Source organism: Mesoplodon bidens (genome assembly GCF_964165515.1).
Source record: "Mesoplodon bidens genome assembly, chromosome: 7".
NCBI classification, from domain to species: Eukaryota; Metazoa; Chordata; class Mammalia; order Artiodactyla; family Ziphiidae; genus Mesoplodon; species Mesoplodon bidens.
Genome location: NC_138164.1, coordinates 71,752,154 through 71,776,198, shown reverse-complemented (window position 1 = coordinate 71,776,198; position 24,045 = coordinate 71,752,154). Strand labels below are relative to the sequence as shown.

The following is a 24,045-nucleotide window of genomic DNA, read 5'->3' as shown; positions in this document are numbered from 1 at the left end:
GACCAGAGAGATTTGAGCAGGTCTGGGCTAAGGGTGAGGCACATAAGGCAGCCAGGGCACGAATCTATGGAGAAATCGACACACAAGTACTGGCATTGCACTTGCCATACCCTGCGAGTGAGCGTCTCCTTACATCGTGTGCCTGGGTGCCTGACTGGTAAGGAGGCCTCACTCTCAGGGTGCTGCAGTACAGTGTGCTGTGCTCACACAACCTTGCCTCCTTGAATTTTGGGCCCTGGGCATCTTGCTTGCCTCACCCTAGGTCTTAAATTTGAGCAGGGGCCAGAAAGAGGAGAGGACCAGTGAGTTCAGTGACCTCAGTGCTGGCTGCACATTCAAACCCCTGAGTAGCTTAAAAAAAAAATCTCGGATAAGGTCTGACCCCAGACCAGTTAAATTAGAATCACTGGCATGGGGTGGGAGGAAGGCAAAGAGGCCTAGGCACGGATATATTTTTTTTAAGTTTTTCAGGTGATGCTGATATACAGCCAGGTTTAGGAACCCCTGAGTTTGTACATTTGGAGAGAGTCCCTCACTGCCAGGCTGAGTAGGAATGTACATGATTGTTCCAAAAGTGAGGGTTTATGTAGTCCTTTTAAAGTCAGAGCTGAGGATTGCTACAGTTCAGTTAACTTTATGATCCTGAGTTTAATTCCAGCCTGGTTAATAAATCAGCTGGTTCTTCCACTCCCTTCCTCTGAATTTGAAACCTAGAAAATAATTAAATCTAGAATTCATCTGCAATGCCTGTTGTTATCATCAATGTGCTGGTTTCAGGGGTGCTGGGAAATGTATCTCAACCCATTTTATTAGCCCGTTTGCAAATCCTTATGTGGGTTGAATCTGTATCTGTCCCGGAAGATAAAGGAGGTCTGCTCTGAGTGTCCCAGCTCTCACATTAGGTAGCTGTGTGACGTTAAGCAGTTGGTCTAACCCCTCTGTGTCTCAGCTTCCTCATCTGCACAAAGAACTGGGTATGACTCCATGATTCAGCCATTACTTCGTTTTTGCATTTGCTCTTGTTACAGCTGGATGTACAAATGAACATGCTTAATTTTGCTGTACTCTTTAACCAGTCGTCAGCCATTTCTGACCTATTGGGAATCCTTTATAGCTGTGATTGCCAAACCTGGCCAAACATCTTCATCCTGTGGGAACATTTTAGAAAATGCAGATTCCTGGGCCTTGTCCCTGAAGATCTTGATTCAGTGGGTCTTAAGCAATGTCTGGGAATCTGCTGCTCATCAGCCATATTTTGATACAAGCAATGATAAGTTTGATTCAAGTGGTAGAACTCCCAATTTAGATATCACTATAGAGTTGACCATTGACAGAGATCAGTTCTTCAAGGAAGCCTTCCCTGGCCCCCCGAAACTACATTATAAGCCTCCTGGTTAAAAGTTTTAAGGCACCCTGCTCTTCTGTTTTGTAGGACTTCTCAGGCTTGTTCAATATCTGTCTTCCCTTCTGGAATATAAGTTCTCTAAGGGCAGAGACGGTGTACACTATTCCAACGTTTGGGACATACGACCTAATCTCTTCCAGAGTTGAGATCTGTGGTGTATGCTGCCATGGCAAAGGGAGAGGAAGTTTCCATCTGGCATTTTGAACTGGGGCAGGGCTCCAGGTGCTTCCCAAGCTGTGTAACCAATAAGAGCCCATGACTGTGTTGGCTTTTACAGCAGCTCTGTGCGATGTCCGATGAACCTTGTTATACTGTCTTAAATCTCCTGGATGTGTTGTAAGTCATCCCTTTTGTAGGTTGTCATCCCTTTTTTTAGATTTGAGTTGTCAGCCCAAGTGTGAAGATTAATATGAATTTTCAGCCACCCATTTCCCCAGCTCCTTTCTCTTTACTGTTTTTATCTTTTGAAATCCTGATATTCCAAGACAATACAGATTAAAAGGGTAGTTCAGGCACATTTATCGAGACTGAAAAATGTAAAAAATTCCAGTTCCAGTTCCCTCCCTTGGCATTTCAGGCCCCTCAAGGTCTGACCCCAGATACTGTTTCCCCACTTGTACCCTACACTCCAGTTACCAGCCTTCTTTTTGAACACCCTACCTTCATGGTTTCATGGCCAGTGCACTTGCCCAGAATGCCCACTCCCTTCTTCTCAGCCTCCAAGGCTCTCCTCATTTGATCTCCTTCCTAAATCCCCGTGGCCCCTGACACTTGGTTTGTGCCTCCTTTATTAGTACTCGACATAGTACCTGTACGAAGGTAGGTTGTGTGTGATAGTCTTCTTCGCGTGGCCCATTTTCTTACCCTTGACTAAACTCTTTGATTCCTATGGGTACCATAAGGCTAAACTTGCCTAGGAATGGCAGAAGGTGAGGTTTCTAGAAATCCAGAGACATTATCATTAGGTTTGAAGAGGAGATTAAGGTGTAGGGAGCATTGTCACATCTGAGTAGTCTTTCCTTCTCTGCACTTTCTTCATCCTTAGTTTGAGATCACCTAAGGAAATGTTACCTGTCAGTTGCGTCAGCCCCAGGGCTGAAGGAGGTGACTGAAGTAGAAAAATTTCTTCCACTTTTGTAAGAATCCTCACAAAAGTGAAAGCTTTGTATCTTGCGGTGCCTGTCAGTTTTGACTTTCAATTGTTCCTCTGTGAAAAATAAAACAGAAACTTATTGGATAAATTATTCTTTCTTATTCCATCTATATTTTTTCATTTGTTCACTTCTTCCTAGGTTCATTTCATTTGTTCATTTTATTTATTCATTCAACTCAGGTTGTTTTTGAGAAGCTACTTTGAACCAGTCACAAGACAATTGTTCTTTCCTCTCAAGAAACCCAATTTAGGCAACACATTAGATTGAGTAATTTACATGTTTTTTAGTAGACTGATGAAAGCAGAGACCATGCAGAAACAAAATATTCATATAGCATTGTTTCCTGACAGTGCTGTGGACAAAGTTTGCTGTTCACAAAAACACATTTCTATTAAAAACAACAACAACAACATTCTGATTGAGTTTAAACACATCTGAAGAAATTTTTTTTTTTTTTTTTTTTTTTTTTTTTGTGGTATGCGGGCGTCTAACTGCTGTGGCCTCTCCCGCCGCGGAGCACAGGCTCCGGATGCGCAGGCTCAGTGGCCATGGCTCACGGGCCCAGCTGCTCCGAGGCATGTGGGATCCTCCCGGACCGGGGCACGAACCCGTGTCCCCTCCATCGGCAGGCGGACTCTCAACCACTACGCCACCAGGGAAGCCCTGAAGAAACTTCTTTTAGTGATAGTTTCTGGTTCCTGGGATTGCTACCATTCTCAGAGTCTAATGAGCACATATAAACACCCGCATATTGACACAGGTGCCTTTTTTCCTCTCTCCATGCTTGTCTTCTTTTCCGTGTCTATCCGTAAAACAAACCCAAAGGGCCCAATCATTTTCCTGTTGCTGACAAGTTCTGCAGAGCATGCTGTGCGTTGAGGGCCAGTGCAATTCACTCATACGAAATGACAAAGAAGAAAGTAGGGCATCCAGAAGGAGGGACAGCTGGGTGAAAACGGGACTGGGCTGGGAATCAGGACACCTGGGGGTCTAGTTTCATCTTCGTGCCTAACTAGCTGTGTGACTTCTCAGAGAATAAGGGGGGAGGGGTGTAATGAAAGATTAAAAGCGGCAGCTTTAGAATCTCACAGCCCTGGGTTCAAATCACATTCTGATTGAGCGACTGTAGACAAGTTACTTAACTCCTCGAGCCCAGTGTGATCTGCACGATGTGGAGAAGACCTGCCGTACTGGGTGGGCAGAGTGATTAACTGACCTCCTGTGTATGAAGGATCTTAACGCCACCTGCTCACTTTTCAGCCCAGAGAAAAATGACCAAGATGGTGAGAGGCTTAGAAAACATCATGTGAGGAACCCCTGAGGGAAGGAGGAAGTTCATCTTTCTCTCAACAAAGCAGACTCAGGGAGAACATGAACGCTGGTCTTCCTTTCAGACTGTTGAGATGTCATGGGGCTGTCAGAACAATTTGCTTCTCTTCTGAAAACCTCTCATGTGAGAGTCACTACTTAAGATTTCCTCCCCTTCCTTGAGGTCCACAGGCTTTGGTACAGCAGCAGCCATCTGGGAAAGGAGAAGGTGCAGAGAGAGTTGGGGGAACGAATGCTGCTGTTAATCAGACTTTAACCTGGGTTTGGTTGGCAGAATGTTGGAGATTAAGCCTGCAAGCCTAGCTCTTCTCTTTGCTGCCATCAAAAGCAAACGCCAACTGTTGGGGTCTTTTGGACAGCTGACAAAGAGAAGAGTATAGGCTTTTACAGATGTGGCATAGCAGGGCTGACACATGCAAAATATGTTGTTTGTTTGTTTGTTTTCTTCCAGTTTCAGTGAAATACAATTGACATACAGTACTGTGTAAGTTGAAGGTGTACAGCATAATGATTTGACCTAAATACACCATGAAGTGATTATCACAGTAAGTTTAGTGAACATCCGTCACCTCATGTAGATACAAAGTTAAAGAAATAGAAAAAGTGTTTTTCCTTGTGTTGAGAACTCTTAGGGTTCACTCTCTTAACAACTTGCATATTTAACACCCAGCAGTGTTAATTATAATTGTCAGGTTGTACGTTACCTCCTTAGTGTTTATTTATCTTGTAACTGGAAGTTTGTACCTTTTGGCTGCCTTCCTCCAATTGCCCCTCTCCCCACTCCCCACCTCTGGTAACCATAAATCTGATCTCTTTTTCTGTGAGTTTGTTTGTTTTTGAAGTATAATTGGCCTACAGTACTATGATAGTTCCTGTTATACAACATTGTCATTCAGTATTTCTATGCATTTCAAAATGACGCAAGGAAAATTTGAATTAAGCACACTTTGCATTTGGAGCCCTCACATTTCCCTTTTAGCCGCTGTTCCTATTGCTGCTCATTCCTTGCTTGTCCTCGACACTTTCTTCCTTCTCACCAGTGCCTCACAGTATCTCCATAAGGAAGGGAAGGTAGGAGTGAAGAGACCCATCATACAGGTGAGGAAACTGAGGCTTGGAGAAGTCATGTAATTTATTTAAACCAGACAGTCATGTGAAGGACCTGGAGCTGGAACCTAGTGAGTAACGTGGACCTGCTTTTTCAATGATGGACCCTAGAGCCAGGTTCGTGTTAAGGGGGAAGTGGAAGCTCAGTCCCCTTCCACCCATGTTCACGTATGAAATACCTGAGTGCCTAGTACGTAGATGGGTGCCACAGTGGCAGGTGCTGGGTGGGTATACAAAGCACTTAGAGGCCCTGGCCTTGCACATAAACTAGTGGAGGACAGATGTGAGTAGATGGGATTGGAGATGGTGTGGTGAGTATCCTGAGTGAGAAGTTAGGTGCTCATGGAGCACTTCAGAGGGGCACCTAACCTGGCCTTGGGAGGATGGGGAAGGCTTCTGTGCAATAAGTGACATCTCACCTGAGACCCAAGAGGTATTTTCTCAGGAACGAGTACTCTAGGAGCCAGGACAAGCATATGCAAAGGCCTGAAGGCAAAAGGAGCTGAAAATGTTCAGTGGGGCAGGAAAAGAGCTTGGAGAAGAAAGCAGGTGTGAGTTCACGGAGAGCCCTACAGGCCACATAAGGACTTTGAGCCTTAGCCAGAGGACAGTGGGAAGTTGGTGGAGGGTTTTAAGCCTGGAAATATGGCTTTGTCATATTCATATTCAGTAGCATGAGGAGGATGGGAGGGAGGGCTGAACCTTAGGAGAACTGTTCGCTCATCCCGGGAGCTACTCCTTCTGTAAACACGTCAGGCATCCCTGTTGCCAAGATTCATCCCTCCCGAATTTTTGCACTGAGGTTCCCTCCATGCTGACAGCCAGCTCTGGGCCAGAGATTCTTTTATGCTTAAGCAGAGAATGAGGGTCCACAGCCAGACAGAAGAGCGTTTTTCTGCTTCCTCAGTTTGAGGATCTGTGTGCAGGGGAGAATTAAATGAGATGTCAATATCGGGGTGACCTATTCTAACAAAGCCACTGGCAAATGCCAGCACCACCACACACAAGCTTGGTGGCAAACACCTCCCTGGGCCTCATGGTCCTCATTTGAAAAACAAAGGTAACAAAATACCTCCCTCAGATCTTTGTGAGGATCCAATGAGATGATATATGTAAAGTGCCAGGCGTTAGGAGGTGCCCAGTAAATATTTATTACCTTCTTTTTTTTCTGCCTTCCCTTATTGCTGCTGCAGAAATCTTACAGTCCTTGCAAAGCCCGATACAGTCTGACCTATTTCCTTTCTGACCTGCTCAGAAAGACCCTTTCTGACCTGTTCTCCTCCTGGCACACTGGCCTTCCAGCACTGGCTCCCTTGAAGTTTCTTGAACATGTCAAATAAACTCCCACCTCAGGACCCTCTGATACCTGCGTGGCTCGTTCCCTCATCTCTGGCAAGATTTTGCTCAAATATCATCTTCTCAATGAAACCTACCCTAGCCACTCTCCGTACAACTCCAATGCCCCTCACCTTATTATTCCCTTCCCAGCTTTGTTTTCCTCCAGAGCTTTTATCACCTTCCCAAAAGTTACATAATTGTTTTTATTTTTTATTTATGTTTTTATTATTTAGTTTGATCATTATCCCCTCCAACTGACATATACACTCTACAAGGACAGGAAGTTTTTAATGTCTTATTCATTACCGTATCTCCAGTGCTTAGAACAGTGTCAGGCACATAACAGGCTCTCTATAAATGTTTGTTGAATGAATGAATGAAATTGGTTAGCTCTCATGATAGATATCATCCAGAATATTGGGAGTTGGGGGGGCACCTGGTACTGAAGAGGCTTGATTACCATCTGAGGGCTTTCCTACGATCTGGCTGGGTAGTAACTCCCCGCTACCCAATTAGGAGTCAAGGGTTCGAGCCCTTCACTTCTTTGTAAAATAAGGACATTGCCCTTTGCCTCACCAAATAGCCTATTTTTAGGAAAAACTTAACCCTAGAAGCTTTTACACAGAAGCACTGGTTAGCTTATAGTCCTATTTGAAGGTGTGGAAACCAGCATTTCTCCCTTTAGCCCCCCCTGCCAATTACCACTGCTGGAAAATTTAAGTTGTTTTTCTCCTTTGTTCTCTTCCTGTCCTCAACTCATTGAACTTAAAAACAACCTCCCATTGAACCTGGGAGGCAGTGTGATGCCTCATGAGGGACATGTTTCCAAGAATGTGGCCTGAATCTATTTCCTTGCCAGCCTTTGAGATCTAAGGAAGTTACTGCACATGAAAGAAAGCTACTGTGCATAAAAGAATTGAGATAGCCATCCCCTGGTGAAGTTGTCTATTTGGATTAGGTTCACTAATTCATTTACTCATTCACTTATTTCTTTTATTTTTTTAAGTTAATTTATTTATATATTTATTTTTGGCTGTGTTGGGTCTTCATTGCTGAGCATGGGCTTTCTCTAGTTGTGGTGAGTGGGGACTACTCTGTTGCGGTGCACAGGTTTCTCATTACAGTGGCTTCTCTTGTTGCGGAGCATGGGCTCTAGGCGTGCAGCCTTCAGTAGTTGTGGTACCCGGGCTCAGTAGTTGTGGCTCGTGAGCTCTAGAGTGCAGGCTCAGTAGTGTGGTGCACAGGCTTAGTTGCTCCATGGCATGCGGGATCTTCCCAGACCAGGGCTCGAACCCATGTCCCCTGCATTGGCAGGCGGATTCTTAACCACTGCACCACCAGGGAAGTCCCAACTCATTCACTTATTTCTTCACATTGAGAGACTCACAGTCAGATGGGAGAGATGGAGAGCAGACAGATAATTATAACTGGAGATACGTAGGTGGAGGAGAAAGTTTTTGTGTTAGTCAAGTTCCTGCTACAAAAGTGTTGTGTAACAACCCCAAACCTCAGTGGCTTCCAACAAAAAATATTTACTTCTTGCTTCAATACCTACAGTCCAGCTAAGGTGGCCCTGCTTCAGGTGGATGAGGTTCTGGTCTGTTCTTGTATCTCTTTTTCTGAGACCCTGACTGAAGAGGCAGTGGCTACCTGGGGCAAGCTCTTCTTGTGGTCTATGGCCAGAGTACAAGAAGCCAAGCCAAACCACACAAGCACATCCACAGACTATGCTTGCATCACATTTATAACATTCCATTGGCCAAAGTAAGTCACAGGCCAATCCCACCACCAGAAAGATAGGGATGAATACTCTGCTTACTGTAGTGGCAACATGATTTTATAGTTCTGTTTCAGGGAGGAAGGGAAGAGTTAGGAATAATCGAATCTACTACAGCATTTAACTCTGGCTATGGGAGTGAGGGAAGGCTTCCTGGAGGTGGTGACTTTCATCTTGAAGGATGAGTTGTTTTTCAAGACAAACAAGCAGGCAGTAACATATGCAAGTGCATGCAAATTAAAAAAAATAAGTGTGAAGTGTTGTCTTAATATTTATTTGAGTCATCACTGTGGGCAATATGCAAAGAGCTACAGGGAGATAAAATAAAGGTCACCTGAGTACCTGCCTATGAAGTCCAAGCTTCATGGGGGAGATCAGAAAGATACAAAAGAGAAAAGGAAATTATGTAACCAGTACACTCTTACCAGCTGGATGGGACAAAAGTGTGAACTCAGAAAGGAAGCTAGAATATATTTTTAGCTATTTTTGGTACAGGATGCAAAATATGCGCTCTTTTATATTCATTATTTCATTTAATCCTGACAACCTTCGAGGGATGTCCTAATGAGAAACCTGAGCCTCAGAGTGGTTAGGTAACTTACCTAGTGGTTTGTAGTTAGCAAGTAGTGGTGCGAGTACTTCTTAGTAATTGTTTTGCCAAAGAGCAAAAAATTTATTCATAAAAATTACTAGTGTACACACTGTATTTTCTTAAGTAGGGCTGCTTTAAAATTTACTAAACCCATGTTTTTTAGTGTCTACTGTGTATGCAGTACTGTGCTTAGTAAAGGGCCCCGATCCTGGAGTAATCTCTGAAGTTCCACCTGGCTGTGGCATTCTGTAGGTCTCATCTTCTTCTCACTGCTCATGGGTTTAAAATGCCTCAAAGAAAATACGATTCTTGCCCATGGTTCTACACAAAAATGCTCACTTTGAATGTTGAGGAGTTTTGAAATTCTGCCTCTTCCATTCCCCCAGATTATATACACAACACCAGTAAGTGTTCTTTCTCCTTGGAAATGAAGGGAGACAAGCTAGGTGAGTTGCCTCCAGATCGAGCAAAAGTTAGAGGTGGGACTAAGTGGAGTATAACAATTCCCATTGTTGTGCAGATTACCTCTACCTAATACTAAATTCTCTTGTCATTGCGGAGCACAGATATACTCTAGTGGAATGTCCCTATGCAAGAAGAAGTGAGCATTTTTGAATTTTTATTTCTAGTTTCCTACCGGTAATCACTTGACAACTGGAATAAGGTCTCCCTGGTCTTCCTGACCTTTAGCGTGACCTTTTAGCCTAGCATCCCATGAGTTTTCGGAGAGAACCACTTCCTTTTGCAACCATCTCTTCCCTCTGTGGATGGTTAAACATTGACAGGCGTTTTTGTGCGCTCTCCATCTTGGCGGTCCGGAATTGAGTTGAAGCATGTTTCATGACCCATTTTCTATTTGCTCAAGAAGCTGGCAGAACTGGTTTCCCGGATCTCAGACACCATCTCACATGGTCAGTTTTCTCCCCCCAGACGTGTTTTAAATCCTAAAATAATGAGCAATGCTTATAGGAACTGCCTCTCACTGTGTGGTGTTCACTATCTCACGATTCTGCAGGTAGGTGATGCTCAGATGCTGTTGCCTCTCATCAAGTTGACGTTGGACGGAAGGAGAATATACTGTGCTCAGACTGGTCCAGGAGAGGGGGCGTGAGCAGGAATGCCGCTGTAGGTATAAGTGACCTGTCTGGCAAGGAATGCAGCATCCCGAGAGCCTCTTCTTGACATCATCCCACAGACCACTGCTTCCTTGAGGGAAAGGGCGCTGAGGATTTTGCTATCAGCCACCTAAAACTTTTGCCTAGCCAATAGAAGACTTTTGCTGAAGAACTGAACAAGATATCGTTTCATTTCGTTTTTGCACCTTCTAATCATCTGGGCTACAGTAACTGTTGTTTAGCTTTGAGAATTTTAAGCCATATTTGTTGCTGTCATTTTTGTGTACACGTTTCAAAATGATCGACTTAAGCTTCCTGACAGAGGAGGAGCAAGAGGCTATCATGAAGGTTCTGCAGCGGGATGCTGCCCTGAAGAGTGCTGAAGAGGAGAGAGTCAGGTAAGAGGCCGGACTGGTCCTCGGGCATGGGTGGAGGATGGGCAGTCTGTAAGAAGATGGGACACTTTTCTTTCCTCAACCTTAAGTGGTAGTTCTGACTTGGAGCCTGACTTAACGGATTCCAATTTTAAGTTTATTTCCTGGACAGAACTTTCTCCTCCGTATCTCTTAATTTATCCCATAGGACTCCTGCCAGAAATAGTCTTGATTAAAAACCTAACTAAACTCCTTTAACTTATTAAACACTGGATTAAAAATGAAATAATGTATACAAACACCTACATACATCTATCTCTCTCTCTCTCTCTATATATATATATATATATAGATATAGATATAGATATAGATATAAACACACACATATATATCCACTTTTTTAACTGAATCTACTTAAAAATGGATCATGTATGAAATTAGAAAAATTTTTTAATTTCTAAAGTTTTCAGAAGAAAATAAATTGAGAAGTAGCTCACATTTTTGCACATCTTCAGAAATGTTTGAATTGATTTCAACAGCAATTGAAATTAGTTCTGACTGAGCCAATTTTTTATTTGTGTTCCATAAGAAGGAGTGGCAACTTTGACACACTATCCACTTTGGGAGGAACCCAAATGTTCCACATCAACATTCCCGCCACTTTCACTCACTTGCGGGGTTGGAGGAGCATGAGGTCAGAATGCTGAAGAAGTGGGCTTGAGTCCAAGCCCTGCCATCCATTGCCTTTGTAATCTGGGGCCTTGAAGGCAGTGAAAGGTTTCCTGAATGTGAGTTAGTTATATTAACTGCATGATCCCCAACCTAGGAGTTATTCAAAAGGAACATAAGCCCTGTTGTTACTTCTTAGGATAGCAGGATCATGAATAATGGAGTTATTTGTGCCCATATTTCGTTATCCATATTTTGACCCTAATTTGAACATGGGTGCTTTATAAAAGAACATGCTGAAATTCACTTCAAGCACTCCGAAGTGTCTGACTATGGCTACTAACAATAATTCATATATCGATAGTGCTTAACAGATTGCAAGGAGCTTACATGACTTTTATCTCTTCTGAGCTCACAACACTAGTGCAGTTGGGGGTGCAGGGTGGGATGTAATTACACCCACTTGATGTGTGAGGAAATTGACCTTGAGACAGGTCAGGTGACTCACCCAAGCTCATGTAGTCCGTAGGTGTCGGAAGTGAGAACTAAATCCTGGCCCTCAGGTACTCATTCACTAACTCCACCTCCCCTCCCTAAGAAAACTATAGCAGACAAGACATCCTGGGAAGACTGTTAGACCCATTTTAGAAAGAAGGGGAGGGGGCAGCACAGAGAAAATATTAGTTGATTTTTCAAGCATAGTGGGAAATGGGAATTCCTTTAGTCTCTCGGAAGACAAGATGGAGAGGAAGGGAAAGAAGGCAGTGGAGCTGGGATTGCACTGGGTCCTGTGCCTCTTCCTGCCTCAGGATGTGGGGACTCTGAATCCTGGCGAGCTGCGATCTTTGATTCCTCCCACTTACAAGACCTTACGTGTGGTCTGTAATTCTGTTACCTCTATCTAGCCAGGTTACGAAGAGAGATTCATTCTCCCTCCCTTCTGTATTTACTTGGCCCCAGAGATTCCAGGCTGCTGGGTCTTCCCTGTAGTTCTGTGATTCTGTATGAGATGAGTGGAGGTGTTTCTCAGGCATCTACAGTAATTGCTGAAAATATACTTAAAAATTCAAAGCTCTGCCTGGAACTGGGCCTTGTAAGGGGTGTGTGTGTAGCCACTAGTGCCAGCCAGTCTACAGCCACAGCAGGAACGCTGTGAGTCCGTTTGTAGCAGGGACTTTGCAGATTCTCCTTCCATGCACAGTTTCTGAGGATGCCTCGGAAGCTGCTGCTGGTGCTGCCCTTGTTTCTTGCTTTTGTAAACTGATAGGAAGAAGGCTTGGGGTGGTGAAAATCTGGTGTGAGTCAAGTCCTGTTTACTGTTACCATTCTGGGGGCCTTCCTAATTAGGCACCAAGCAGCTCATGTGGACTTGGCCACAGGCAGGTCCAGGACTGAGTGACTGTGTGCGGGGGGCACAGATGGGCATGAGGCCCATAGCCTATGGACACTGACAGAGGCTGTAACCTGCTCCACACAAAAGGAATGGAGCTCTGGCACCCTTTGCTTTAGGACTGACGGAACCTGGGTTGGTTCTGAGACTGTCTGCTCCTGGGCTGGTGGAACCATGACTAGGTTTCTGGTCTCTGAAAATGCTATTCCATGGGCTTTTGCTTTTCAGCCCTGTCACCATCCCACAGCTGTTTGTCTCTAGCTCTTCCATCAGAGTGATAGCCTGACAGCTCTGGAAAGATTTTTTGGGTCCATATCAGTCACTTTACAGATAATGAAGGAAAAGCCCAGAGAGGGGAAGTGACTTTCCCAGGGTCACACAGCTAGTCAGTGCCAAAACCATGGTAAGAAAAGCTCTTGGTCTGCTGCTTTTCCTTCTGCCCCATGTTGCACACTGGTATTGCTTTTTCAGGAGAACAGTAAGGGCCCTCGCGTGGACCTTGAGTCAAAACTTAGTGAATTTGAATCCTGTCCTCACCATTGAAACTATGGTTCATTCAGCAAGTTACTTGACCTCCCTGAGACTCAACTCAGAGACTGGGAATGACCCTAGTACCAAACTCAAAGAATTACAGTCAGGATTAAGTAAGATAATTCTTAATCTTCTTAGCACACAGTAGGTGATTGATACATTTTAATTCCCTTATTCACCACTCCACCTATGCCTCTAAAAAAGGACAGAATTCTCTGGTCAGTGGTCTGATTCCTTAGAAGAAAATTACTCCTAAAACTCTCAACTATTTAATACAGTGAAATTTAATTGAGTACTCATTAAGTCTAGGGAACTTCTCTGAACAAATGGAAGGAATTTTAGGGTAATTGAAACATGGTCCCAGTGCTCAAGGAATTTACCATTTAACCATCTAATGGATTATCAATCGCAAATTTAAAATCTCAACTTTGTTTCCCTAACGTGATTTCACAATGCCCCAGTCCTCCTCCAATTTAGTATATGGCTTTAGAAACATAAATTAGATAATTCTAATATTAGCCTAAGCAAAACATCATTAGAAAGGCAAATCTGCCACTAAAATTCAGACTGCTATTTCAAATGCTAATTCATTATGGGCTTTGGAGTATAACCCTCCTGGAGCCGTGAGGACATTACTAATGGATTATAGCACTGCTGCCCACTAAGACCAGCCACTGCCTCAGAGTCCTTTTCAATATGGCTGTTGATGAGAGTTGGATTTAAATTGAAGTCTGTTTGCCATTCCTGATTTATCCAGTGCTTTGACTTGTTCACATCCAAGCTCTTTCAGGGCACTTTGGAGATGATTTATCCTTTATGCTACCTCCCATCCTGATTTCATGGACGAGAAAATGAGTGTCAAACAGGGGAAGCATCCAGTTTCCAAATCACTCAACCTGTTAATGGTAGAATGTGGATTTGAACCCAAGGGAATATCAACTGTGGTATCTCGGGGGTTCTGTTAGAAGAAAGCAATTCCAGGTCACTGTCTTTCATGCTGCCTCCCTACCTGTACCACAGTGCTAGGCCCAGTTATTACCATGCCTCACTACCCAGCTTGCTTTCCTAACTACCAGCTGGAGACATTTCACAAACCAGCAGTGAAGCAGACATCAGGATGGATTCTTTTTCTCTCTCCCCGCTGCCTCCTCCCTCTCTGTCCTCCTTTTTTTAAAGAAACACCACCATACATACATAGATGTAACTTTAGTCTCTTACGGTTTGAAAGTGACACACTCTAGAGGTGGTATTTCCTGTGCTTTGCATCACACTGCCAGCAGGAAATCATTGCCGCTGTGTGTCTGTACACCGCCAGCACCACATCCCCCATCCCATAAACACACAACCACATCTAGGGTGATGGGCGTTCTTGCAGTAGACACCATCTCAACCACGACCGCATCTTATGATCCTCAGCTGCTGCCTTAAGACCTACTTTCTTTTAAACAAAGGCAGTTGTCATTGAAGAACTGCTTTCTAGGACCTCCGATGGCATTTTCTGTGAAAGCGAAGGGGAAAGGAACCAACATTTGTCCAGGATTGACACTGTACACAGAGCTTCACATTTTCCCCTTTCATCCGCACAGCAGTGTAGCTGAACCCACTCAACAAGGGGGAGGAAATAGAGTGGAGGAGGTTAAGTGCCCTGTAAGATTGAAACCTTGCTTATCCGACTACAAAGCCTGTGCTTCCCACACACTGTGCTGCTTCACAGCAGATTGTGGGGGTCTGTGGTGTGTCCACAGCACAAGTGATGCACGTTTCTTCTTGTTTTCCGCTGTAAAGAACTTTTGCAATTTATTTCATTTTCACGTGTTTGTTTTCAGATTCTCTATCAAAGGTTGAATGCCTTTGTCGAAAGAGTGAAGTGTGATAGCCATCTTAGACATCAAAATCATGTTTGGCTCTCTCAGGCAGGATGATGGGACAGTGGAAAGAATGTCAGCTAGGACTCAGGCTGGCTTCTGGTCCCAGCTCTGTGTGACCTTGGGCAAACCTCTTAAACTCTCTGGGCCTCATTTCGTCCCTAAAGTGAGGCCATTTGTAACTATCTAGGGTCCATTCAAAACAAACATTCTCTCATTCAAAACAGACATCTAAGAGTACTTTCAAATCACATAGTCTAACCATCTTGCCCAGAATATACTGAAAGGTTAAAAAAGAAAAATCTGGGAATGGATCAATCAACCTCTCTGGCCAGTCTGCTGATTCTTATTATGCACAGCTGAGCAGATAATATCGACCAGGTCCTGCCTATGATGTTAGGCCTTTGCTTCATCATGATGAATAGCTAGAAGCCGGGGTGTGCTATGTGAGTACAAGCAGGAAAAATGTTGAACGCAGGATGAAGGGCACCACTGCTCTTCTGGCTTTCCTCTGAAAGTGCTCACACTCTCTCTGCACCGCAGGAGTTGATGTTAGCAGTTAGGGCTGTGGACTAAATTTTTTATGTACAATTCCAAGCATATGCCTGGTATACGATAGGGAATTAATGAACTGTTGAACGAAAAAATGAGCAGATATGGCCTTTACCATACAGAGAAAGCAGGATGGCCATCTTTTGCAATTGACTGAGTTCTTTGTACATCATGGTGAAATTGTAAGGATTAAATGAGATGATGCATGTTAAGTGCCACGCGTGAGGCCCAGGACCGAACACATGCTTTGTATGTATTAGCTGAAAGAATGAGGTGTGGCCAGCATGTTCTGCCTGGAGGACCAACTGGACAGTGTCTTCTCTGGGTTGAGTGTTCTTCTGCCTTCACTTCTGCCCAGCAGCAGCCCATGGGTGTTTATTGAGCATCGTCTCTATCCTTAGCTCTCTACTAAGTACAACATGCACGTGTGGAGAGGATGGTAAGGTGTAAAAAGTGTGTCAAGAAACTTACCTTTTTCCCACTTCAACTAAATGGTACAACAACGAGAGAATCAAGTGCTAATTTGGTTGGTACAATTAGAGTTCAAGAAAAATAAGAGATCAATATGGGCTGGTAGAGAAGATTTTATTTTTTATTTTAATTATTTTATCGAAGTATAGTTGATTTACAATATTATGTTTCATATTATATTAGTACTGCATTGTGATTCAGTATTTTTATAGATTATACTCCATTAAAAGTTATTACAAGATAATGGCTATAATTCCCTTGCTGTACAATATATCCTTGTTGCTTATCTATTTTATACATAGAACTTTATATTTCTTAGTCACGTGCCCCTAATTTGCCCCTCCCCCATTCCCTCTCCCCTTTAGTAACCACCGGTTGGTTTTCTATGCCTGTGAGTCTATTTGTGTTTTGCATGTACATTAATTTGTATTATTTTTTTAGATTCTACATGTAAGTGATATCATACAGAATTTATCTTTCTCTGTCTGACTTATTTCACTAAGCATAATATTCTCTAGGTACAGAGAAGATTTTGACAGCACCACCTAGATGGTCGGATTTCTTTTTTTAGTCTACACCTTTATAAAACTTGGGCTTTGATGTCATACATACGGATTCATCTGTAAAATATTCCACATGACTAAGCCAGAAAAAGAGATTGACTTACCCTAGTAGTGATTATCATGATAAGAGATATATAAATAGCACTTACTGAATTTGAAAGAATTTCCTATTCTTTTGACACTTTAAAAGAAATGAGCCAGGGCTTCCCTGGTGGCGCAGTGGTTGAGAGTCCGCCTGCTGATGCAGGGGACACGGGTTCGTGCCCCGGTCCGGGAGGATCCCACGTGCCGCGGAGCGGCTGGGCCCGTGGGCCATGGCCGCTGGGCCTGCGCGTCCGGAGCCTGTGCTCTGCAACGGGAGAGGCCACAGCAGTGAGAGGCCCGCGTACCGCAAAAAAAAAAAAAAAAAAAAAAAAAGAAATGAGCCAGAAACCCAACCTCAATTCTTTACTGTAACGGCTTTACTATGAAGGGCCATGTGCTTCAATAAGCCTGACTCACATGGCGCGGGCTCATGTGCACTGAAAGCTTAGTGGGATCAGAGACTTGCAGACAGTCAGTTAGGCAGGAGCAGATCAAGAGTTGCATAAGGACCCTTACAAAGTGCCTTTCCGTTGAACAACAAAGATAAGTGAATAAATAATCTCATGAAGAGAAACTGGGAGTTGTTATGCTATGAGGGTTTGTGGTCTTCTTCAACACGATGGTGGCTGATGCCGTATTTCATCATGCTTTTCCCTAATCCACCAAGAGATGAGGTGGCCTGCCTCATTAGGAGGAGGCACTGCCATTGGGATGGAGCGTGGTTCACTTAACCCCAGCAGCGACAGGATCTCTCCTATCTCTTGTCTTTACTCAGACTAGGTTGGCTGCTGAGCATTTATTTGTTAACTGATTTATTCACTCAACAGTTTCTGGGTATCAGCTCTGGCCAGGTTCCGTGCTGGATGCTGGTGTTACAAAGGTGTTTATGAGGTAGTCCTTGCCTTCAAGGAGTTTGCAGAGTTCACAGATTAGTGTGTAAGACAGATGTGCAAATAGGTCACTGGAACACAGCGTGGTGAGTGCTGTCGTGGAGGAGCTGTGGGAGCACGGAGAAGGGCAAGCCACACGGTGCCCTCAAGGATCAGGGAAGGCTTCCCTGGGGAGGTGCTACCTAGATCTGAGGGATGAGGGGCCACGTGCTGGACAGAGAAGTGAGGGAAAGACATCTGGAGAGAATGCACATTTATTGGTCTCTTACCAGGATCCGGGCACTGTTAGGTACTTTCAGGTAAATATCGCATTTAATCATCCCAGAAGTCCTGCAGAGTAGGTCTTATTTCCCCCTATCTTTATAAACAAGGAGACTGAAGCTTAGAGGGGTTCAGTAACCTGCCAAAGATCACACTTAGGAAGTGTCACAACTAGGAGTTGGACCTAATTTCAGGAGACATCAAAGCCCATAGTCTTTCTGCCACACCTTTCTGCCCTTAATGTATACGGAGGTCATGTAAGAGCAGTGTGGAGATCAGTAAGAGGTCTAGTGTGCTGGCACGTGGGGGAGCATGGGAGCAAGTGCTGGAAAATGAATCTGAACAGGTATCCTGAAGCCAGGTGGTCAGGGACCTCATGTGATATCCCTTCACTCCAAAAGCACTGAATAAACACCCACTGTTTTCCAGACACCAAGCAAAGCTATATTGAGTACAGGCCCTGCCCCTAGGGGCTCACTGTCTAGTCAAGGAGAACTGGAAGGACTGCTCTTTTCTGGAATTGAACTTGAATGTGGTCCTTTGGGGAAGAGAATGTAAAAGCTCTACCAGCAGCTCAGGGTGGATTTTTTGCTGTGCTGAAAAGCTAGACAGTGGTTCCACATATAAGCGATATCATATGATGTTTGTTTTTCTCTGTCTGACTTACTTCACTCAGTATGACAATCTCTAGGTCCATCCATGTTGCTGCAAATGACACTATTTCGTTCTTTTTATGGCTGAGTAATATTCCATTGTATGTATGTACCACATCTTCTTTATCCATTCCTCTGCTGATGGACATTTAGATTGCTTCCATGTTCTGGCTACTGTAAATATACACACTACTCTATATAAAAGAGATAACTAATAAAGACCTACTGTATGGCACAGGGAACTCTACTCAATACTCTGTATAACCAGTGTGGGATATATGTGTATCTATGACTCACTTTGCTGTACAGTAGAAACTAACACAACATTTTAAATCAACTATACTCCAGTAAAAATAAAAAAAAAACAGAAAATTTAGGCAATGGGAAACCATTAGAAACATTTTATAAGAACCATGACCTCTCTGGTGATTCAGAACCATGAAATGAAGACACTGTCCCTGTCTGGATTTGGTGATGGGCTGTCACAACAAGGTGTGTCCAAGCGTTGTGATTGGACATGTTTGGCATAGGGTCACTTCTTTCTAGGTAACTGGGGGAGGAGGGGAGTTTCCAGCAGAGAGTGGGACTCTGGCTGGAAAGGTCTCTCCAGGCACACGTGGGAGAGAGAAGACGTACTTGCCAGAACCCAGGTAACTGACCCTCCTGCCTTCCCCGTTCCCAGGCAGGCCTGCGTGCAACCCTCACACAGCCCTGCCACCACCTTGGGTGTGGCTGCCATACACGTTCTCTGGCTAACACACTTAGATTGGCTGCTTTAGGAAGCGTGCGTATTGGCTCGAATGACAATCATAAAACCCTCTTGGATTTTTGTAACACATTACCCTCCAAGAGTTCAAAGTCACCTTAAGGCTTTTATTCCACTTTATCGTAAGTACAGCTCTATCAAAAAGAAAAGATAGATTTTTTGATTCTCATTTTATTGACGTGGATAGAGAGATGCAGAGATGATAAGACTTGTCATGTAGAACAGTGTTTTCCCCTCCACTGTAAATGAGGGAGATTTTAGGAGGGTGGTACTTGGTTTGTTCTTTAGGTTTTAACTTTTCAGTGAGCATGAATGACGTGGAACACTTAGATGCAGTATCTGCACAAATGGAATTTATGTCTGCCTCCACTCCCCACCCCATATAAATATGATCTTTCCTGATCCCAGCCAGTCTTGTTGAATTCATTTCTTGTTGAATTCAATTCATTCATAACATTAAGAACCAGGGACCTCATGCACTGTCCCCTACAAGCTTCCAGGAAAGTCTCTGATAAGCTCATTTCAGTGAAATGGCAAGAACTGATGAGCCGATAACTTCCTCACCAGTTATTCACTGAGTGTTTATTAGGTGCCAGGCATGTGCAGAGGGTGGTCTGCATGCATTAGCTAATTTAATCCTCATATCAACCCCATCAGGTGGGTTACTATTATTAACCCCTTTTTAAAGATGAGGAAACCAAAGCTTAGGGAAGCTTAATATGTCATTTTTCTCTGGGGTATTTACATTTGAACAGTGAACAACAAGCCTGCAGCCAAAAAGTGAATTTGCTCTTGAGAAATTTCAGGCATCATCTGGGGATCATGGCTTAAATCTTTGAATTTTAAAAAAGTGTTGGCCTTGGCTTCTCTGACCTTTCAGTCAAAGCATGCATTTGCTGGTCATCTGGGAGGTTTGTGGGATCTTGTAAGATATTGAGAACTTCATTTTGGTTGTATGTTTACAGATTTCTTTATGCAGTGTCATAATAAACTGATTTATTTACTGTGGGTTCTTAGCAAAGCCTTTTTTTCTTTTGTAGACATTTGCCTGAAAAAATTAAGGATGACCAGGAGCTGAAGAATATGAGTGGCCAATGGTTTTATGAAGCCAAGGCAAAAAGGCACAGAAACAAAATCCACGGAGCAGATATCATCAGAGCATCCATGGGAAAGAAGAGGCACCAGGGAGCAGGTGAGTTGATTGGACTAGTACATTTAGAGCCAGCATTTGTTTGGGAGAAGGAGTCCTTGGGAGAAAGGAAGGGTGTCAGAATCGTTACTGAAATCTGCAGCGGAAATCATTTAGGGGTGTGCTTTGCATCATGCATAGTCCTCTAGGTCGTAATCTCCTTGCCCTGGGTTTGGATGGATGAGGGCAGGGCTAAGTGACTTACTGTGGTGAAGAAGGATGAGGGAAGCCCTTTAGATGCCATGTTGAATTGGAGTAGCCTAGACAATTGGGGGTTATAAGGGATCTGCCACTTCCTCTTTCTTTGGCTTTTAACTCTGAAAATTCAGCACCTTTTCTCCTGAGTAGGGTGACAGGAAGAGATTAGCCTCCCTGTTCAATGACCTTGACACCTGGTACTTCTTTAAAAACAAAGTACATCATTTAAGGGACTGTAAAGACAGCATTTTGAGGGCTTCTGTAGAATTCTGTTGAGTTCATCAAATATTAACTGGGTACCTTGTCTCTAATTAACTCTGCACTAGCCAGTATAAACCTTTATCCCTAAGAACAGCCACTGTCTAGTTCTAGCCTGTACTCAGTAAGGAAAATAGCTGTCACCTCTTCAGTATCTAATATATGATAGGCGTTTAGTCCCTTTTATTTCTAATTGTAGTAGCAATCTTGTAAGGTAGGTATTATTATCCCCATTCTATATGTGGGGTATGTGAAGTTCAGAGAAGTGAAGTAACTTGCCCAAGGTCATATAGTTGGCAAATGACAGCTCCGGGATTTCAGTCTTTCGGACTCAGAGCCATGCTCCTTACAGATGAGGGCTGACCTCTTATGATGTGCTACGTATTGCTCACAGCCCTCTTGATTTCCAAAACCACCCAGACCTTCAGAAATCTTGAAGGGTGCAAGTTAGTACTGTGGACTCCGTTTGCAGCTGAAGAAAATAGACTTATGTGTAAAGAGACCTGTGGATGTGAGTATTTGGAAATTGGGAGCCCTTATATTGCTCCATCTTCTTAACACTGATGAAAGTATTCCTGGCACTTACTGGCTATGTGGCCTTAGGCAAGTTTCTTGAACCCTTTGATCCTCAATTTCCAAATCTGTAAACTTGGAAAATAATTACCTCCTCATAGGATAATGCATGCAAACGACTCAGCACTATGCCTGGCACTCAGTCATCTCTCAGTTGATGCTAATTATCTAAGAGGTTCAGGTAAAGAGTTCTGGGTGTTCAGAGGCAAAAGAGGTTATCTCCTGAAGAGGGATCACAGAGGTTTTAAGGGGGCCCTGGCATCTGAGCTGGCTATTAAGGAAGATATAGAATTTGGATGTGTAGAGATTGGGGGAGGAGGAGGCAGTGGAGAGGGACATTCCAGAATAGAAGCATTTGTTCCCCTTTGTGTCCCAGAGCCCAGCCTCAAGTTGGGCCCATTGTAGCTGTTCAGTAAATACTTGGTAATGATGGTGTGTCTGTCCCAGTGAGGACTCCCTGCCCTGAGCGTCCCCTGGCCATACACATTTGGTCCTGACCCCAGTTCAGGTCAGAATCACCTAGGGCAGTCGGAATTTTGCTTTAGTCATCTCTGCACATTTAAAGGTGCACCCATGCTCTCCGGAGACTATACTTGTAGGGAGGTAACAACGTGGGAATCTACTGACTTCTCTCGCAGATGTAATTTTTTTTTTAATTATATGATTTCTTTTATTTATTTATTTGTTTGTTTGTTTGTTTATTTATTTATTTTTGGCTGCGTTGGGTCTTCGTTGCTGAGTGCGGGCTTTCTCTAGTTGCGGCGAGTGGGGGCTCCTCTTCATTGTGGAGCACGGGCTCTAGGCGCGTGGGCTTCAGTAGTTGTGGCACATGGGCTCAGTAGTGTGGCACGCGGGCTCAGTGGTTGTGGTGCACAGGCTTAGTTGCTCTGCGGCACTTGGGATCTCGCCGGACCAGGGCTCGAACCCGTGTCCCCTGCATTGGCAGGCAGATTCTTAACCACTGCGCCACCAGGGAAGTCCTGCATGATTTCTTTTAATTTTCACAAGTGTCTTCTTTTTAAGAAGAGGAAAATTAGGCTCATAGAGCTCAAAAAACTTACCCTCTGCCTCAGAGCAACTTAGTAATATAACTAGGTCTTGTATACAGGTCTTTGTGTGTTTTTTTTTTTTTTTTTTTTTTTTTTTTTTGCGGTACGCGGGCCTCTCACTTGTGGCCTCTCCCGTTGCAGAGCACAGGCTCCAGACGCGCAGGCTCAGCGGCCATGGCTCACGGGCCCAGCTGCTCTGCGGCATGTGGGATCTTCCTGGACCGGGGCACGAACCCGTGTCCCCTGCATCGGCAGGCGGACTCTCAACCACTGTGCCACCAGGGAAGCCCAGGTCTTTGTGTTTTGACTCCTCTTGCAGATGCAATTCTGATCCCAAGTGCTCAGACTCATTAGTGACTGCCTGGGCACTCAGGGGAGGCCTGACGTTCGGGTTCCAGCCTTCAGTGATAAGAGCTGATATGAGAGTTGTAGGTCGTGGAGGTAAGAGATAGATAACCTTCTTGTCTTTATCGTTTTCTGTTTCAGCTGAGCAGAGTAAGGACAGAGCAAACAGGGCAAAGGAAAGCTGGGTGAATAATGTCAACAAAGATGCTTTCCTCCCCCCAGAGCTAACCGGTGTTGGAGAAGAGCCAGAAGAAGATGTAGCGCCTGCAAACCCAAGGTGAGACTGAGCTCATGGGGAGAGCTGCTGCACGTGGGATTCGTGGCTTGGTTCTGCTGTATGAGTGCAAATGCCAGACAGGTCTCATGGGCATGGGAAGGGGGCATGTATGAGAGAATTCTGGGCCCTGATGTGGACAAAGCCTGCACAGTACTCTTTCTCAGCTTCCAGAATTTCTAACAGATCTGCATAGTAAATAAAACTAAAATGTTAAGTGGTGATTTCTTCCAGCACTAACAAGAGCTGTTTTTTTATTTGTGCTAAGGATATCTCTGTAGAGTCAGTGAAGAGGTACTCCAAAATGAATGTTGGGGAATAAGTCATTTCAGGAAAGAGATGGATGATGATCAAATTGTAACAGCTTGGTGCAGTAGAAGAAGCTCAAGCACAGGAACCAGGCAGACATGAATTCACATCCTGACTATGCCACTTATTAGCCATTTGACCATGGGCAAGTCATTTAATCTCTCTGAATCTCTTTTCCTAACTATAAATAGGAATCATACTATATAGGAAAGGTTATGGTGAGAATTAGTGGTAACGTATGTAGACTACCTGGCACATGGTAGGCACTCAATAGATGTCTCTTAAGGATGCAGATTGTCCTCAGTATTTCAGTCTTGATTTTTTGTGTTTTCCATACATTTTTATCATCTGGCCAATCAAAACGTGCATTTGTACAGTACATGGTTCCTGCGATATAGCTGATTATGGAGTTACTTTGCCACACACCTTTTGGAACCATGATGATTTGCTTTTAGGTATTTAAGGATCTTCCCATTGGTGTCTGTCCCTTGGCGGTATAGTTGTTACCCTTTGGTGGGAGAGCAGTTGCATTTTATCTCTACTTCCTAAGTGAAGACAACTCAATTCAGCTTCTCCAACTGGAATGGAGTCAGTGAATTTGCTGGTGGGACAGTCAGTGATCCAGGATCCAAGGCTGAGGTACCTGGGGAATAGGGATGTTTCCAACATAATTTACAGGTGAGGGAGAGGGTCTATACTGTAGGCAGCAACTGGCATTTCAGAGTCAAATATAAGTAAAGTTATGTCACACGGATAATGGAATACTGATTCTATTGTTTCCCATTATTTATCCATTTCCCTTTTGGAGAGGACTTGCTTTGTTGTCCTGGGTGGTAGGCGGCACTATTTCCCCTCTAGGATGATTTGTAATGTTCTGTTATGTCTATAGAGGCCATGTCAGCTAGCGGTTGAAACACCTTAACAGTAGCTGTGAATTGACTCTGTGACCTTGCACTAGAAGTGA

At 44.0% G+C, this 24,045-nt stretch overlaps 1 protein-coding gene across 3 annotated transcripts in view; it reads left to right on the top strand.

Annotated features, from left to right (window-relative positions):
- LOC308620987 (synaptotagmin-like protein 2) overlaps positions 1-24,045 on the top strand; it is a 99,863-nt gene that overhangs the window by 35,165 nt on the left and 40,653 nt on the right. For all 3 annotated transcript variants that reach the window (XM_081240984.1, XM_081240987.1, XM_081240983.1), the window contains exons 2-4: positions 9,718-10,215; positions 19,927-20,078; positions 22,640-22,775. In XM_081240984.1, coding sequence (XP_081097110.1) covers positions 10,115-10,215; positions 19,927-20,078; positions 22,640-22,775 — 389 coding nt within the window. In that variant the 5' untranslated portion in view covers positions 9,718-10,114. The remainder of the gene's footprint in view (positions 1-9,717; positions 10,216-19,926; positions 20,079-22,639; positions 22,776-24,045) is intronic.